This window comes from Leptinotarsa decemlineata, unplaced genomic scaffold (genome assembly GCF_025532065.1).
Source record: "Leptinotarsa decemlineata unplaced genomic scaffold, Ldec_3_MD MMD2_tig00026314_RagTag_RagTag, whole genome shotgun sequence".
NCBI lineage: Eukaryota > Metazoa > Arthropoda > Insecta > Coleoptera > Chrysomelidae > Leptinotarsa > Leptinotarsa decemlineata.
Window position 1 is genome coordinate 16796675 of NW_027412684.1, and position 18219 is coordinate 16814893.

General features: G+C 35.0%; 1 protein-coding gene across 3 annotated transcripts in view; it reads left to right on the forward strand.

Moving 5' to 3' along the window:
• Positions 1–222: 222 nt before the first annotated feature.
• The window catches only part of Actn (alpha actinin), a 100082-nt gene continuing 82085 nt past the window's right edge, over positions 223–18219 (forward strand). The window contains exon 1 of one of the 3 annotated variants that reach the window (XM_023156233.2): positions 223–511. In XM_023156233.2, coding sequence (XP_023012001.1) covers positions 401–511 — 111 coding nt within the window. In that variant the 5' untranslated portion in view covers positions 223–400. The remainder of the gene's footprint in view (positions 512–18219) is intronic. The other 2 variants (XM_023156232.2, XM_023156231.2) reach the window with 2 other exon arrangements.

Sequence of the window (18219 nt, forward strand, 5' to 3'; positions counted from 1 at the left end):
ACTATAATTATCTACAACAATAAAGGAACTGCATGAAAAGTAGATTGAATAATTTTCGAGTTAGAACTGCAACAAGTGATAGTTCAATTATCAATCGTCTATTGTTGTTCATTCTGATTTTATGTTAAACGGACCACCCTGCGTAAACGTAGTCACTGCTCAATTGCCGCTCGCTATAAATACGAAGCCGATACGATTGCGCTAATCGCGAGTTCCGAGCAGGCACGGCCAACTGCCATCCAGCGAGCTAGCAGCAATAGCAGAATAGAGTCGGGCTCGGGCCAGTGGGGTTAAGTGCGCGAGAGGTCGTGTGCTTTGCACGGCGGTTAAATCTGTCGAACGAATTCTAACATAAAACGAACCATATTTCGCGTCGCGAACATTTTTTGTGAATATAATCATGATAGGAACCGAGGGTTATAACAACCTCGACGACGGCTACATGGAGCAAGAAGAGGAGTGGGAGAGAGAAGGACTCCTAGACCCTGCCTGGGAAAAACAACAGAAAAAGGTAAGCATGCCCGATACTTACTTTACCGTTTTGTCGTCAACTTTGGGATCTAGTTGTGATATGACGACAGTCGGATGTCGTTTTTTGCAGACGTAAACAAGTCCCTTCAAAGACATAACCTCAAACCCTGTCCCTTTGTCGTTCTTTCAAACGTAAAAGTAGGTTTGTTTACAATTTGAGAACTTCGTAGGGCAGTAACGACAGTGCTGTTCGGTTATCTAAGAGCGGGTAACATTATACGGGGGCCTATTTTTGGATCTACCTAACGTGAATTTTCAGGACGAGGTTTCGTAACGTTGCTTTGCGTTGAAAACCGAAATACACGTCCTTCTGCGTTGCCAGATCCAAAGAAATATCTTTAGATTAGAAGAATTTGATTACAGATCTGTGATATTTGATCAAAGAGAGTTGGGAAATAATTTTCGTAAAAGCACGTTTTATAGGTTCCAAACGAAGGACTGTATTTTTTCTGATAGGACGAATGGTTGCAATAAGATGATTTGTATTCTATATGTTGATGGCTTATGCCAAACATTTGACTCAACTTACCAATTATCTGTTTATCTATTCAATCCCTTCTACCCAAACAGCAAATATATTCAAGAAATTATGATATTGCAAATATTGAAGTCTGCAGAAACCAGCCGCAAAATCTGAAATTCCTGAAGAGTGAAAGCCAAAATAATGAAGTATACATTCCAGAAGAAGTAGAATATAAAAAAAGCAGAAGAAAAATACACATTCTAAGTACTGATTGAACTGTAATTCTCTTTTTCCAGATTGATGTATAGGATGAGTTGTCCTATGACTCCATATCTTCTCGACGAAAATTGCTGCCATAGCTAAGAGGCTAACTTTCAATTCACCTAATATACTCGTTTTCTTGTACTTGAATATTTTTTAGAAAGTAAGGTGAATTTTAATTTTTTCAAAAAATATTCATTTATCCATCAATTTCCATTTTGTCTTCCTATAAGTAGCCTCCCTAGATATAATACATGTGTGCCAAGGTTTATCTCTTCAATCGTCGCAAAACGCCGTCCTTCCATGGGTCACTTCAATCTTGCGACCAGTAAAAAGTCGCAGGGGGTCAAATCTGGTAAATACGGTGGCTGATGCATGGTTACAGTGTTGTTTTTGACCAAAAATCACGAACAAGCAATAACAAGTGAGCAGGTGCATTATCGTGACTGAAAAGCCATGAATTGCTTTTCTACAATTCCGGACGTTTTCTTCATATTGCTTCTCGCAAGCAGAGCATAACTTGACCGTACGACAATGTAGCAAGAATTCATGATGTACTACTCCACGGCAATCGAAGAAAACATTAAGGAAAACCTAGATTTGTTTATATTGATTTGACAAGTGACAGTTCAGCTGTTTTCTATCAGCTTGAAACCAAATGACTATGCAAACGAATTGAATATAACTGAGGCACTTTATCAAGAAATGTCTACACTGTACTCGATTATAATATGAACGTAGGTTCTGTGGTTGTAATTGGTTTTCGTGAGATTATTGGCCGTAAAGGTCATTTCGTAATCATTGTTCATGAAAATCCAATCGCATCGGTGCTGTCTGGTCTAGATCTGAAGAAATAATCTAACTTAAGCTTAGTTGGGAAAAAAAAATACAAAAATGTTCCATCAGAGTATCTAAAGAATTCTGCGAATATCATCTGGCAACACTGCATTACTTCCTGACTCACCAACGCTATAGGGGCTAATTGTTCTCAAGAATTCAAAGTAACAGTGAATTTTTGTTTCAACAATTTTTTCCGCATATTTCTTGTAAACATCCAGCTCGATAGTCTTAGAGACAATTACTGTGTAAAATGGATCTAGTTAACTGGAATGTTTTCAATTTGCCTAAATTCTAATTACATCTTACCATCGTCCTTCATCCTACAAAATATTTCGTGTTGTAGTTATTCACTGTTGCCAGTTGATATTTTTGGAGATATTTTCGAAATTCTTCAGACAAAATGAGCCACATACATCGTATTCGCGAAACAAATGGGGAATTTGTTGTCGGACTGTCACTCGTCAAATCGATAAATAGAAAAAGGGCAATGTTGCAGATTTGTTCGATGGTACGAAAAGTATAACACAAAACGTGTTTTATGATTTCGTGACGTCAAAATCCATGAAAACGGTCATAGAAGCACCGGCCTCAAAGTTCAAAGCATCACTAAGGATTGGATGATGCTACTATTGACATTCTTTCTGTCAAATATTCAAAATATTTGTTTCCGAAGAAGTTTCATACTTCTGCTACTAAAACGTATCATAAATTTGAAAGGAGGCGATAAGAAGACAAAGAATCATAGGACGACTCACCATGTAGGTGAATCTGTATCAAGAACAGCACAATAATGTTCCTCTCCCTTTTTCATTCCTCTTTTTCCAGATATGTTTCATGATTTTGGCTCATATTCTATACAGGTCATTTGCCCATAATTAGAACATTTTTCATTCATATTAGAATTCTGCAAATCTACAGCAATTTCTTTGCATCTGGCAACGCTCGGTTGTATTATTTGATACGGCAGCTGTGCAAAGCCCCTCATCCTTATGTTGTCGTAGGTGTGTGAGAGAGACAGATGTTTCGGCGTCGAATTTCTGGACGTCGTGACCAAAAATGGATTCACTAAACAGTTGTACGTTTAACCGTTCACATCGAAAACGACGGTGCTGTGTATGTCTTTCGTTTTTTGTTTCTTGTCTTGTTTTTTATGTTTGACGACAGGATTTTTAGTTGGTTCATTAACGAATTTTTGATGGGTTGTCAGCAGAAGTATCGGTTTTCTAAGAGTTTTGTGATTGTGGGAGGGGGTTATTTTTAGAAACGTTAGTCGTCTTTCGGCACGGATTTTTGTTGTTTACAGAGTTGATAAAAATGTAGCAAAGATTACGTAATTGATGTTTTCAGGTTTTCACTAAACTATTCTTGCAGTGTCGTCCTATTCAAAAGGATGAAATGGCTTTTTTTTCTTTACCCCTTGCATGAAACAATTTGGCTCATTGTCGGTCTAATATTTCTGTTCTGCGTTGAAATTCAGAACAAAAATATTTAAAATTAATAAACAATATGCAGAAATAATTATCTAACTCCAAATCCTGTCGTTACCATCAAAAATAAGAAACACTGAAAACTAAAGAAATATATCATATTGTGTATGCCATTTTAATCGACAGTAAAGAAACGAGTATTTTACTTTACAGCTCTTCTTCTTCTCTTTTTTAGCTCTGTTCGTGAGCAGTCATCGGTGATTTTTTACATCGCTTAATGGCACTAAAACGATCAAAAGAAATATAGATTTTTTCAATTTTTAATCAACCACTGTTAAATCAACAGAACCATTGTGAAAGTTCATTTCCTGACTATAACATTGGGCTAATTTTGAACTGTATTCCCGAATTTTTTGTTATTCATTCATCAAAGATATCGTTAGCTAGCTTAGCGTTAAATAGTTGAGTTTATTTTATCGTTTTCTATTTCTGTAAATAATTTTAACATATATGTCTCGCACCACAAACTGAATTAATCAAATTGCAGACTATCCCATAACTTGAGCAAAGCTGTCGTCTATGATGATGTTGGAAATAAAAATAAAATTGGAAATGAGTTGCCTTAAACACTGTTACGCCACTGTGTAATTGTCTAATTGTAAAGGGATATCTACCTACCTTAGGGAACCAATAGCGTGTGTCCAGTTTTCTTTACCTCTCGCTTAAGAGTAATCTCGTTCAGGACAGTATGGTTTTAGCATAACAGAAGAAAGGTCTATTATATGTATTTGTAGTTAAGTACAAAGTGTTACTTTACTGTGGAGAATATCAAAGGTTCTCATTTAAATAAGCTTAGTGTTTCCCACATCAAATTAAACAGATCAAACCAATTGTCGTATTCGACATTCTGTGAAATCTGTAAACTAGGTGTGACAGAATAAAGTGTGTTACCTGATTACCTAGGTCGCATTATTCAATAGTATACACTCCACTAGAAGGGGGATAGTAAGCCCAAAAACCAAAATTGGGACCCAACAGATAATTTAAAATGAAATCCTGAGACCAACGATAAAATTATCTTATTGATGAAATTCACTACCTGCACGATCACCTGATCTTACGCCATAAGACCTGTCAGAATGAGAATTCCTTCGCTAATTGACACAAAATATTACTTGTTCAACAAGCTAGTAATTGAAATCGTGTTGGATATTCTTTTGAATTTCCAACAACTTTATCTACACCCACCAAACCCCACACTTATTTACACTATCACCTGATAGTGTAAATCCTATCCTGTGATGTGGGTACGCTTCTGTCTAGCTTTCATGCAACCACTTTTTGTTTCTCTTTCGTTTTTTTACAGGTAAAATAATAAAAATGATTGTTATAATAAAATTTCTATATACAAGAGATTTTCACTAAACAGTTTTACAAAAACGCAATACGCGTTTCGACATACAATAGCTTCCTCAGGCGTGTTTTTACAGACTGAAATGTACATATTCAATTTCCAAATTTTGAATACCTGAGTTTTATCAAGTCAATTAATGTGAGATGTGTACTTGAGTTTGTGAATAAATCAATAAACTTTAACATAAGAAAAGAAGAGAAAGTGTACAACCTCATTGAAATAAACCTGTAATCAGTAAAATTACCTAAGCTTATGTACCAGTTTCCACATGTGGAAAAATATTCAATAACGGGGAGTTATTTAATTCACTTAGGTCATTCAGTAAATGACCTGAATGGTCATGGTTTTCAAAAGGGTAATTGCTCTTTCTATTCAGGAAACTACTTCTATGCTCTTTAACTCATTGGGAAAAAGTTCTCCTCGTTTGGCCAATATACAGTTATTCAGCAAGAGCCACATCTCAATTTATATACTCCTGACCTGACAGTGAAGTTTTGTCTTTATTGTTTTAAAAAAATCTATTCAAACTATTATTCGTTCTGTAGGACCGTCCAAGCAGTCCTTTTTCAGTATAAGTATCTATTAGTATTGATTAAGAAAAGTGTCGTTTTCTTTCAAATGCCTTTTGCGACACAATTAATAACAATTGTTTTGTCCTCTCAATAGTTACATATATTATTAGTGTAAGTACACTAGAAACCGAGTTGAATGAATTTTTATAACTTGAAGATTTTATAGTCTTATATAAAAGTTGAAAAAAATGTTGAAATAAAAATCAACCACCATATTGTTAGGGTTGTTCTTAATTTGAGACGACGAGTTCGCTTATGTATTCAAGAGGAAGGCCATCATTTCGAACAGTTGTTGTAATACTTTTTGTGCATTTTTTACAAGCTCATGATTTTATTCTTGGTTTTGGAAATCCATCATACACAGGTAAGGTTTCGTCCAAAATTCCTAATAATGTTCTCTCCGGCTATTCAAAATAAATTTGTGCTGTTTTCGTACCATTCCTATCAAATTCATAATAAAGGTTCAACATATCTCGTTTTTCTTCATTTGAGAATGAGGACATTTGGACTTAAGTATTTTTGCAAACTTATGATTTTTCATGAAGTCTGACAACCATTGTTTATTTAACAAAATTTTTCGATGGAGTCATGACCTTGAAAAAAATGGACGATGGTTATCACAAGACGAAACGTAAATCTGAACATAAAAACAAGTATCAATGAAAATGTGTTTTTGTTTTTGATATTTCCGAAAACAATATTTTGTTATGCACAAAAAAACGCAACTTTGGGCTAATTTAAGCATCGACGTATCTCCTGTTGTTTAGAAGATCCTAATGCTGGGGGGGTAGAATTTAAATCACCCTGTATAGTATTCACAATCAAGAAAATCAATGTTGATATGCCCAATCGTCTGAAGATCTCCTCTCAACTTATTTTTATGTTTTTAAAAACTATATTTATCACCTCTGACCGTTTGCAATTATTGCATAATTCATTATAGAATCGAAGTGGGCATAACAAAACTCAAAACGTCTTGGAGTTGATATATAAAGTATCAGGTGAAAGCTGCTTTTTTTCCAAATTTGTTCTATGGCATTAATAATTGAGCAAGCAGTGTTAAATTATTTTCATTAAATTAGCCATTACAGCTATTTAATTATAGATTCGCTTCTGTTTTCATATTTTCCATGGCGTTACTAAAAATGTGGAGAGTATTTAGTGTCGACGGCAGAAAGACTTGTGCCTTGATGTGAAAATTATTAACGTATATCAAATGAAGTAGATAGAGGCCCAACGATGGATCCTTGAGGCACTCCAGTTGAAATATTCAAAATATTCGATTTGGAATTATTACTAAACCACTGAAAAGATGTTCCTTGTTTACTTTTTTCTGTGTGATCTACAAAGTTTTCATTCACGTCATTCAAGAATTCCTTCGGAATGAAGGATTCACAAGAAATTTCAACACATTCACATTACTATTTGTTGTGCGAACTCATGTATTTCAGGGAAAAATGCTGAAATTTGCATTTTGGAACGGTATTATCAATTTAGCTTGTACCTGCATGTGAGTTTCTCTTTATTCTGGGTACGTTGTTAATTTTGAATTCAGTTTATTTTCAGTGAAAAACGTGTCACTTACTGAGGTGTAAATATTGTTCAATAATATTTAAGGTGTTCCCAGAATGTCATGTTAGTGTTTCAATAATCAAAGTGGTTTTTCTTCTGGCTACAACCTCTGGTGATATCTTTTCGAAGAACCGTTTCTGATTACTTGCCATAACTTGAAAATGACGCGGTCTTCTGCTAACAATGACTCGATCTGTAAATTATTGGATTTCGCTGCAGAGTCATAACGGAAGTAAGTGGAACGGAAATAGCTTGACATTATCAAGATTACACATACTTAAATCAGTAATTTTTCGTAGGACATATCTTCATTTATATTTTTATATTAATCTTTATTATCTAAAATGTCATGTTTATACGTACATAAAATGTTAAAAATATATAAAATGTTGTTTTTTTTAAGATTATATAGTATTTACAAAAATACAGGAAAGATTAGAAATAACAGACAAAAAACATAAAAAAAATATCAAAGATAAGAAAAAATATACAAATATGTTATCAATAAAACAACACAATTTTAGAATTACTTGACATAATATACATCGTGGTATAACGAAAATACCGAAAGACTAGAATTTGTATGCAAAATACCCTTCCAAACTGTAGAAGCATTTTTCCAAAACAAGGTTCTTCACTGATTTTCTAAATTTTTCAAGTTCAATAATTGATTTAATATATATTGGTAGACGATTATATATTTGTCCACTCCTATAGATTTAAGATTGTCTGGTCAAAGATGATGTGGGCAGTGGAACGGCAAGTTTTTTATCGCTACGCGTCGACCTTTCTGTATGGCTTTTAAACTTTTCTGGAACCATCAGTCCACTATTTCGTAACTGTGTCGTAAGTGTCATACCAAGTTTCGTTCAAATAGAAAATTTGCCGTTGTTCTTGTCTATATTTAGTTATTTGTTCTAAGTATTTGTTACGCAATTCCACTATTCTTTTGCATTCCATAAGTACTTGACGTTTGTTTATTATTTTAAATCTAAATCCTAATTTCTTCATCCAGTTTTGAAGAGTTTTGTGGCAGCAGCTCACATTACGGCCGGAAGTTTTCAATTTCTTCCTTATGATTTCAGTTGTAGAAATCTTATTGCTTTTGTAACACTCGTATATATTTTTCAATGATTTTATTAGATTAACATCTAAAGGTTTTGGTAATCCTGTATCACATAGCTTCTTGAGTTCATAAGGTTTGTTATTGACTATTTCTCAATCTCGTTCTTAGTCTCGTTCCCTGTACTAGTTTGTACAGGTTCCGTGTTGGATGTTTGTCATGTTCTTCTGGACGTAATTTTGTACGTCCATATATTGTCTGCCTCCTGTAATTCAGTGCCTCACATTCGCATAAGATGTGTAAAGCTGTTTCTATCCCTTCGTTGCATAATCTGCAACTGAGGTCTCCGTTGTACAGCCCCATTTCATTCAGGTGTCCTCTAAGCGGACAATGACCGATTAGTAACCCTGTAATTATTCTGAGCCGATCCCTACTATATTGAAATAGTTTTTCAGTTCTTTTCTCGGACGCTTTCCTAATGAAGATTCTACTGTGTTTGTTGCCAGGTACTTTTGTCCAGTATTCTGTGTGGTCCATGTCCTAATCTGGTTTCGAACCAATGATTTTGTGCTACCCCCAGAGCTGGTTCAGGCCCTATATATGAAGTTGTTGATCCGTGTCTAGCGCATTCATCAGCTTTATCATTACCTGTGTAATTACCTGTCTGTTAAAATATTGATCCGCTCATTTCTTTGAGGTCTCAATGTGATAAACCTTGCACACTGCAAGATAGCATACACTCTCGCCTGAAAGACGGATGTGTATAGTCCTATGTGTATAGTTCACATTAATATCAGTCCATTATTTCTTCATCCCAAATTTTCCCTACTGATTATACTCCAGTCCAAGTCTAGTGAAGGCGCGCCATACAAATAATATTTATTTGGGCCAAGCGTGTTTCAGCTGTTATATAAATAACCTCTATTTCGGCTGGAATTTTTGCAACTCGAACTAAAAATGTTTTGACGAAATAATATGTAGATGTCATCGTCAAAGTCCTAGGATAGTTCCAACAAATAATTTGACTTATCCGATTCATTTCTTTCCAAGTGTGAAACATCTCCGACACCGTGTCCAAAAATATTTTTTTTTTATGGCGACTTCGTAAACAGTGTACGATATTTTCTTCAATTAGTCATGAAGTCAAGTGTGGTTGAGAGAGGTGTCTGTGTAAAAGAAACCGTATCACTTATGCATGGGAAAATTATAATCAAACCGGTCGAGGTTGAAATTTTCTATGCCGCACGCGGGCTTTTGGATTTAAAATAGCTCTGGCTTCTATAATAACGACCCTGTTAGTATGTAATGGTCAACATAATTTTCTATCATAGTGCGGGTCCTGTCGTAATCCAGTCATCTTAGTAAATTCACCTCGGAATTTGGGATACCCAGCTGGTATAGTATTTCCAATACCTATTGGAACATGGAATTGAAAAATAATACGCCGACGCCTATGTCGGCATATTATTTTTCAGTGGTAGTTTTTCAGTTACTTATTCTTACAATCGTAGCAATTGATCACCCCATGAAAAAGTTATCTCAACTGAATTTTTCCACCATGGGTAATTATGAAAAACTTCGAAATTTAAGGTACTTGATTCCCGAGTCGAAAATTCTAAAATACAATAAAAACACAAATAATCACACCGAATTCTCATCAAACATATATTTACAAAATAATAGAGGTCAACAAAATTGCTGTAAAAATAAAAATTCTGCACTATATTCGGATGAGGTGGAATCATCATCGGGTTGTATAACGATCGGATTTATGGAACTTTGCACATAATATTTGTTTTCTTCTTTTATAACGTGGGCCACACAGTTCTTCCACACACCACTATTACTTACTTCATTCACCACTCGCCTTATATTGTCAAGCACTACAGCATTCAAAGTCGGTGACTGATTACATTTCTGCAAGCTTTCTTTCATTGTGGCCCAAACCATTTAAATTGGATTGAACACACAATAGTATGGAGGTAAGAGAATATGACCACGTGTTTCACACATCGAATCAATAATATACTCTTTTTTGAAATTACGTTGTTTTATGGTCGCCAGTAATTCCTTTTTCATTGGAATCTTTTCGGGTATTTCGCATGAAATCAACAATATCTGCTTTTTTTTGTGTTATTGTTTGGTATTGTAGTCAGTAACCGAGAATGATACGAAGCGTTACCCATAACAATAACCGAGTTTGGAGGAATATTTGGGAGAAGCTGCTCACTGAACCAGGTTTCGAATAAAGCCGCAGTTAATCAGCAGACGAATCTTTTATATTTTGGGCCGACAGAAGCAAAGCATTAGGTACGAAACCACTTTCATTCCCGGCATGCAAAATTATAACACGTTTTCATTTTGAAGAAGGTGTGTTCAAAGCACAATACTTGGTTTCGTTTACCCAGCCATATTTGATAACATCATGGGTGTCAAACCAAGTTTCGTCGAGGTAGATTATATGTCTGCTGGATTCTCGGTAGCTTTTCATTCGCCTCAAATATTCTTGTCGGAGTTGAACAATGCGTGTCGATTCCATTATGACCATCCGTTTGTTCAATTTTTTATATTTGAAACCACCAGACAATAAGACACCTCGTAGAGTTTCTAAAGATTTGTAATTGTAATCGGGATAGTCGAGTAATTTATATCACATCATTTCCAAGGTTGCTACTTGTTTTTTTTTGGTATATACCATAAATTGTTCGCCGAATCACATTTTTGTAGCACCATCAACGTTTGCGAATTTTTTATTCCTTTGTTTTCGTTTCGTTGCATGGTCAATGACATCCCCTATTTTAATGACTCGAAGTGAAATTGACAGTTGAAACTCTCAAGATGTCGACTGGGCGTCTTCAAAAAATAAAAGGGGGGGGGACAATAAAGAAAAGCGCTTTATAAATAGATAGTTTAGGGATGTGCAACGAGAAAAGTTCGTTCATCTTTATCCGCATATTATCTTGATGTGACGGAATCTTCTTTCATGAAATCCAGCAGAGCGTTTCTCTATTCATGACATTCCGAATCAGAAACTTGAAACATAAAAGAATGCATTTCTAAGTGAACCTTTTCAATGATGTCCTCATCTTGAATTGCATGGCGACTGATTCTATCAAAACCCGTTTCTTTCACATATCTTGGAACGTTGAAAACGACACTTTGGCGTTCAAGATCTGTTTATTTCAACACATCCACATTCATGAATTGTTTCTTGGAATACGTCTACTTTGACGAAATACTTCTACGAACACATTTACGATAGTTTTCTTTTATGGAATAATGTATAAATCATAAAATAGCGATAGGGGGACAGTTGGTTAGAACAGACCAGTTGTTATGAGCGATAGTTTAATGCTCGAGTACTATTTTAGTTTGCCATAATCGCGTATTAAGATTGAGGTGTCAGATTCGAAATTTCAGGCAGATTTAAGTCGCAAAAAAGAAGGCAAAAATTCCATATATGGACCGATGACGTCGCCAGCACAAAAACCACACCAAACAGTGAATTTTTCGGGAACGTTGGACGCTCTTGGATCGCTTGTGGATTAGTATGTTTCCAAATTGGACAACCAATAGGGTTGGAAGACCCTATAAAAATCGGTAGCTTGGCTTGCTCACGATTCGGTGACTCAAACAAAAAAAATATCCATAAAATATGAATATTGAGGAATGAATAAAAAAAATTTGTTTATGGTGGATAGTTCAATAAACAATAATGTAATAAACAATATAAACAATAAACCATAATAATTTTCAAAATTGTAGCCGGGGTTTTTTCTTTATAGTTATTCTTTGAGAAGTCTAGAAGAGATCCCCGCTAGAAAGATCGAAAAAAAAAACGTTCTACATTTATTTTTACGAACAATATAAAATGTTGGAGAACTGAAAACCTTTATTTTTTTTAAAAAATAGTTCAATTGGTATGTTTTCTCATTGATGAAAGCTCATCTTCATTGTTCACGTGTTTCGCTATATAATAGCTTCTTCAAGCATTATATATAGCATTATATATGTTATATATTCCAATATACAAGGAGTATATAGCATTACATGCGAGGACTGTGGTCAACAATATATCGGTCAGACCAACAGACGTATATCCGCCAGAACCCAGGAGCACAAAAACTCGATAAGAACAAAGCAAACCTCCTCTGCCCTCTTTCAACACCATCTAAAAATAGGTCACAAGATTAATTTTGAGTCCACAAAACAGATAGCACAGGTGCAAAACCCAAGAATTCGACAAATCAGGGAAGCTATCGAAACCGAAAAGCAAACATAATTTCATTGTTTCGAAACAAACATAATTTCTTCCCACCAGAAAACATAAAACTAATAAAACAAATCAACAAGGGAAACCGCATGGACATTTGGGAAAACTTGAACATCCATAAATTCAACAGTCATAAATCACTTATCCAGGAACAAGTACAAATCAAAACACAACAAGATCTCACATTCAATATATTAAACAAAACCATACACATTCCTAGAGAAGATCTAACACGAAGAAGAGTACCTGATGCAGAACAAATACAGGCAAATTTACCTAAAGTACCTGAAATACCTGAGTTAAGACGCTCTGACCGTATAAAGAGACAGACAACAGAATGAACTGTTCAGTTTGAGGAGTGCCAGATGATGACAGTACTACCAACTGTCGAAAGCGCTCGCAGATAATTAATAGAAGATATAAAGCTTCAAATCCTTTTTGTAGAATTTAATATTGATATATATATATATATATATATATATATATATATATATATATATATATATATATATATACATCGGAAAAGTCTAGGGATATTTTTATAACATACTAAATATCATCAAAATAAATGCATGAGGTCGTTTAATTTCGATTAAATTCGTACACTCGATCACTCTGTAGATTTCTATGGGTTGAACAAAGCCTGCAAAAACGGTAACTAATCTTTTATCAAGTTTCTTACAAACTGTACGTTTTCGGCTAAAATGAATAATCTGAAAGTGTCGAGTTTGTAGATTCTATGCAGTTCTTGTCCAGCAATTAAACTGGAAATATTGTGCTTTAACATGGAACGCCATCACTGAGATGGCTGAGATGAATAGAGCTGTAGGGCTTCTTCAAGGTGGCATGCGACAAAATGATGTAGCTCTTCGTTTGGGGGTCTCCCAAAGTGTTATCAGTCGATTGTGGCGGCGTTTCCGTGAAACTGGTAGTCCAGCCGAACAACATCCAGGGCGAGGACGCGCTACAACTGCAGTAAAAGACCGATTTTTGGTCTTAACCGCAAGAAGACAACCGACAATCATAGCACCTGAGTTGGATAACGTGTTGCAGCAGACACACCAGGTAACCATTGGTCGTGATACTGTCAGAAATCGACTGCATGAAGCAGATCTCCACAACAGAAGGCCACTTAGATGTCCACCTTTGCCGAGAGGCAATCGCGGTAGAAGATTAGAGTGGTGTCAAGAACATCAAAACTGGGATGCAAATGATTGGGCCACAGTTTTGTTTACAGACGAATCCAGATTTGGATTTCATCCAGATTCTCGTCGAGTAAGACTGTGGAGACGACCTGGAAATAATGAACGTTTGAGACACGTCCAGGAAGTCCACACATACAGAGGTGGTACAGTAATGCTATGGGGCGGAATCATGATCGGCGGCAGAACCGATCCCGTTTTTCCAAATCGCTCCCTCACAGCTCGACAGTACCTCGACACCATTCTTCTACCTATCGTCCGTCCGTTTGCTGGTGCTGTTGATGAAAACTTCCACCTAATGCACGATAATGCTCGTCCACATGTCGCGCGTCTAGTGACTCACTGGCTCACCAACGAAGGAGTTGATGTATTGCCAAGTCCAGCACAATCACCGGACCTGAATCCCATCGAGCATGTGTGGGACATGCTTCAACGAAGAATTACTCCGCATAAGGGGAACATTCACACAACGTTTCAATTGAGAGAGCTTTTAATCGCTGAATGGGCAAATGTACCTCAACAAGACATTGACAATCTCATTTTGTCGATGCACGATAGATGTAGGGCCGTAATAAACCAGCGTGGAGGCCATACTTTGTACTGATTCCAATTTTATTTATGAAGTATTTTTTGGAGAATTTGATAGTCCGGTAATAACGTAATGATTTTTTAAAAATAGTTGAAAACTTATTGCACAAAAATAAAAACCCAAACTCTAGCTTTGGTCTTACCAAGGAATGTTTGTCTCATCATGAATCCTAGCATATGCTTTCTTTTTGGAATGCTTTTTCTTTAATAAAAAAATACACATTGAACGTCTAATCAACAAATATATTATCGACTTCATCCGTTCTTGAGTTCATTGAATATTGCATCCTATTGAAATGCCGGTAATGGAACCAATTTGAATCGACTGATTAATCGCGTCTTTCGACTGAGATTAGAACAATGGCTGCCGAGTAACTGTACTCCGGAACTACCCACATAGAAGGAAAGAATATAGAAAGCCGATACGATAAAAATAATTGGCCGTGTGAACCATACTGCAAATAACGTGCAATTTCATACCTTTTGTTAGAGCAACCTTGAAATTATACGCTGCATTGATAAAAGGTGAATTCGAAACGACTTCATTACGAACCTTATACGTTCTGATGAAACAATTCGTTTCATTTTTTTATTTCAACAGAGAATAGCCCTGGAGCCAGTGGCAAATTTTTTTCAGTCATTAATATCTCCAGCAAATATTTTCAGAAATAAGATGAGTGTTCAAATTTCCCGGGCTACGTGCTTTAAATTAGCGTCTCTAACATATGGCCGTTATGAACTGTCAAAGTTTGGAAGTCGTTGTTGGAAACCACTCAGTTGTTAATAGGTTTTTACTGAAAATGATTTATATTACCCAAAACTTTAAATTGGCCAAACAGGGAGATATTTTGCCCAAAGAATCAAAGAGCATAGAAGTAGTTTCTTGAATGGAAAGATCAATTCCACATTTGCAAATCATCTTTTAGCAGAAGGACATGAGTTCAATCATCAATATGATGTGTTATATTTAAAAGAGAAAAGTTTGAAACTCAATCTCTTAGAATGTTTAGAAATAAATAGATTCAAAAGTTCGTATAATTTACTGAATCACCAAATACTTAGAATTGAACAACTTTCCGTTACTGTATATTTTTTCAAATGTGGAAACGGGTATGTAAGCTCAGTTCATTTCATTAATTATGGACTCAGGTACACATAAAACATTAATTGGCTAGGTAAAACTCAGGTCCTTGAAATTTAGGCACTTCAAATCGTAAAATAGATATTTAAAGCGGTGAGTACGTGGAATTTAGTTAGTTAAGACACGCCTGAAGAAGCCATTGCATGGCGAAACACGTGTTGCGATTTCGTTGAGCTGTTAAACTCACAATGAAGTAAGTGTTTTTTGAATAAACTCGTTACAAAGATGTGCGTGCAAATAAGGTAACTTTCAGACACAAACTGGATGAAAAACCTCTCTTTAAACAACTACAACTTCTAGTCACTAGTATTATAAATCTTCAACAGACGGCTCACGAATGTAAAATTCCTCTCAAACAACATAATAATGTTTGAGGTCTCAAATTCTATAGTAATACCACAGTATACTATATACAGTAATCCCACTTCGGGTGATTTTTGGTTTGAATTTTCTACACGCAGACCCAGGAGTTGCAGTCTCAGGTCTGCGCAAACGACGAGTTCAAGACAGGCACGCAACCAAATCGTTTAAACACTGCTCAACATAACAAATATTCATATAAACTGCTCAAAAAAATACAGTCGATGAAAACCATGTTGGGCACCTAAGAAAATTGTACAAATGATAATTTTGCATTTGTGTAATATTCAAGTAACCCAGATCATTTCGACAACGATGAACTATGTTTCAAGTAGATTTTAAAAATTCATGGGATCGGATGTGACAAAATATATTTTAATTTCAACAAGAGAAAAGACAAGATGAAGAACGAGTTTTGTTATTCATGAACCATGGTACTGTGCAAGAGCTCTCTAGGAGGAATACCGAGTCCCTGTGTGTATACAACCGTGATAGCATGGTCTGTATTGATAAGGAACACTTCAAAACGGTCCGCAGTTGAGTCCTTGTTCGAATCAGGCGAAGTCCCACTATTTGCAAAGTTGTTTCTCCAAAGTGGGAAGCTTTGCACTTATGTCTGAGGAGACTTGGATTCCGAAACGTTAACAGTCGTAAGGTATTTTTGATAGTCAAATTTACATTATATAAGAAGTTGCTGACTAATAGGACATGTTTCATTTAGAATAACTGTTTTTAATCTACGCAGCAACTTTTCGGGGTTGATTAGACATCTAGACTTGTATAGATTCAAATATCAACATTTGTCAATATATGTCGAGTTATTAGCTAAAGAAGTAGTTGTTTTCTGTCGGAAAACATATATAATGGTATAGTCAAAATGCATTTGGATTTGTCAGTGATTTTATTATCAATTTTTACTTGGATAAAAGCTGGAAGCAGCAAAACAACCTATTATCTTACAGTGTAAATAATTCATAACTTCCGACTCCGAAAACTCTCACATACATTTATAGTTAGTACATACATACAAAAAAATTATTTTTGTATGATTGAACACTACATACTTAATTACTTTTTTACTTCTTCAAGTCCTGAATAGTAACTACATAATTCAGAAAGAATAGGCTCTACAGATTCCTTAATCTTGAGTGATGAATTTGATTAGGAATATTTTTAATAATTGGTCCTTAATATAATCGAATCGGCAAACTCGTCCGCCATCTTGAATTCTCCAATCAATAAATGAATATGCTATATTTGGCCCCAAAAATCACTACAAAGAAATTTCGCATGGATTCGTACCATGGTTCATGAATAACAAAACACGTTCTTTATCTTGTCTTTTTTCTTGTTGAAATGAAAATATATTTTGTCACATTCGAATATGAACATCTGCCGATTCCATGAATTTTTAAAATCTACTTGAAACTTAGTTCATCATTGCCCAAATGATCTGGGTTACTTCAATATTACACAAATGCAAAATTATCATTTGTACAATTTTCTCAGGTGCCCAACATGGTTTTCATAGACTGTTTTTTTTTTGAGCAGTTTATATGAATAGTTGTTATGTTGAGCAGTGTATACACGCTTTGGTTGAGATTGTAGTAGGGAGAAATGTCATTAGTGTCAAATACGTCATCATTATAAAAAATGAAACTCCTGGACACCGACATCAAAGGGACCGACGCTGAGTGAAACTACTGTATACTGAAATACTGTGGTAATACTGACATGTAGTAAGTCTCCAACAGAGGGCGGACAGTTGTTAAATTTGTTTCGAAGTAAAGAGAAAATTTGCAATAATAATTTCAAAAAACAATTCAATCTTGATGTTTTGATTTGAAGTTTCATTGAAAATATTAATGGACTAAAATATTTTTTCAGTGAATAATTTAATTTTTCAAGTCAATCTTTTGATTTGATATGTATGTCTTAATTCTAATTTTTCGATTTTTTGAAATATTTGAGTAACTGAATTTTTCAGGTGTACAATTTTCGATATAAAGTTTTCATTGTTGAAATCCATATTGTGGTTTGCTTTCAAATAATCGAATTAGATTTTGAAATGTATCTTCCGTTTCGTTCAAAACTTTTTTCTGTACTGAATCACGGGTAATTGTAAATATTTGAATACTTCACGTGTAGTACAAGATTTCGCTAACACTTATAATTCTTAAAATATGTTTTTTATTTTGATTTTCTTTTGAACAACCTATTAAGGAGACTACGTATAGCGCCATCTGCCCGCGAATAGCTCAAGCAATAATTGATAGTTACGTACAGCATAGTTTTGTAAACAACCATGTTAAATAGCCTGCAACTAATGTTTTAAAAATTATAATATAAATTGAAGTTTATTAATTGTAAAAAAGTGAAAAAAAATAGTACTTAAGTCAAAATAATCAGAAAAAAATGTTTATAAGTACTCCATTATGTTATCTGTACGAAAAGGAACAACAAAACGGTGTTGTTATGGAGTATGTAAAAGTGATACACGATACAAATGATA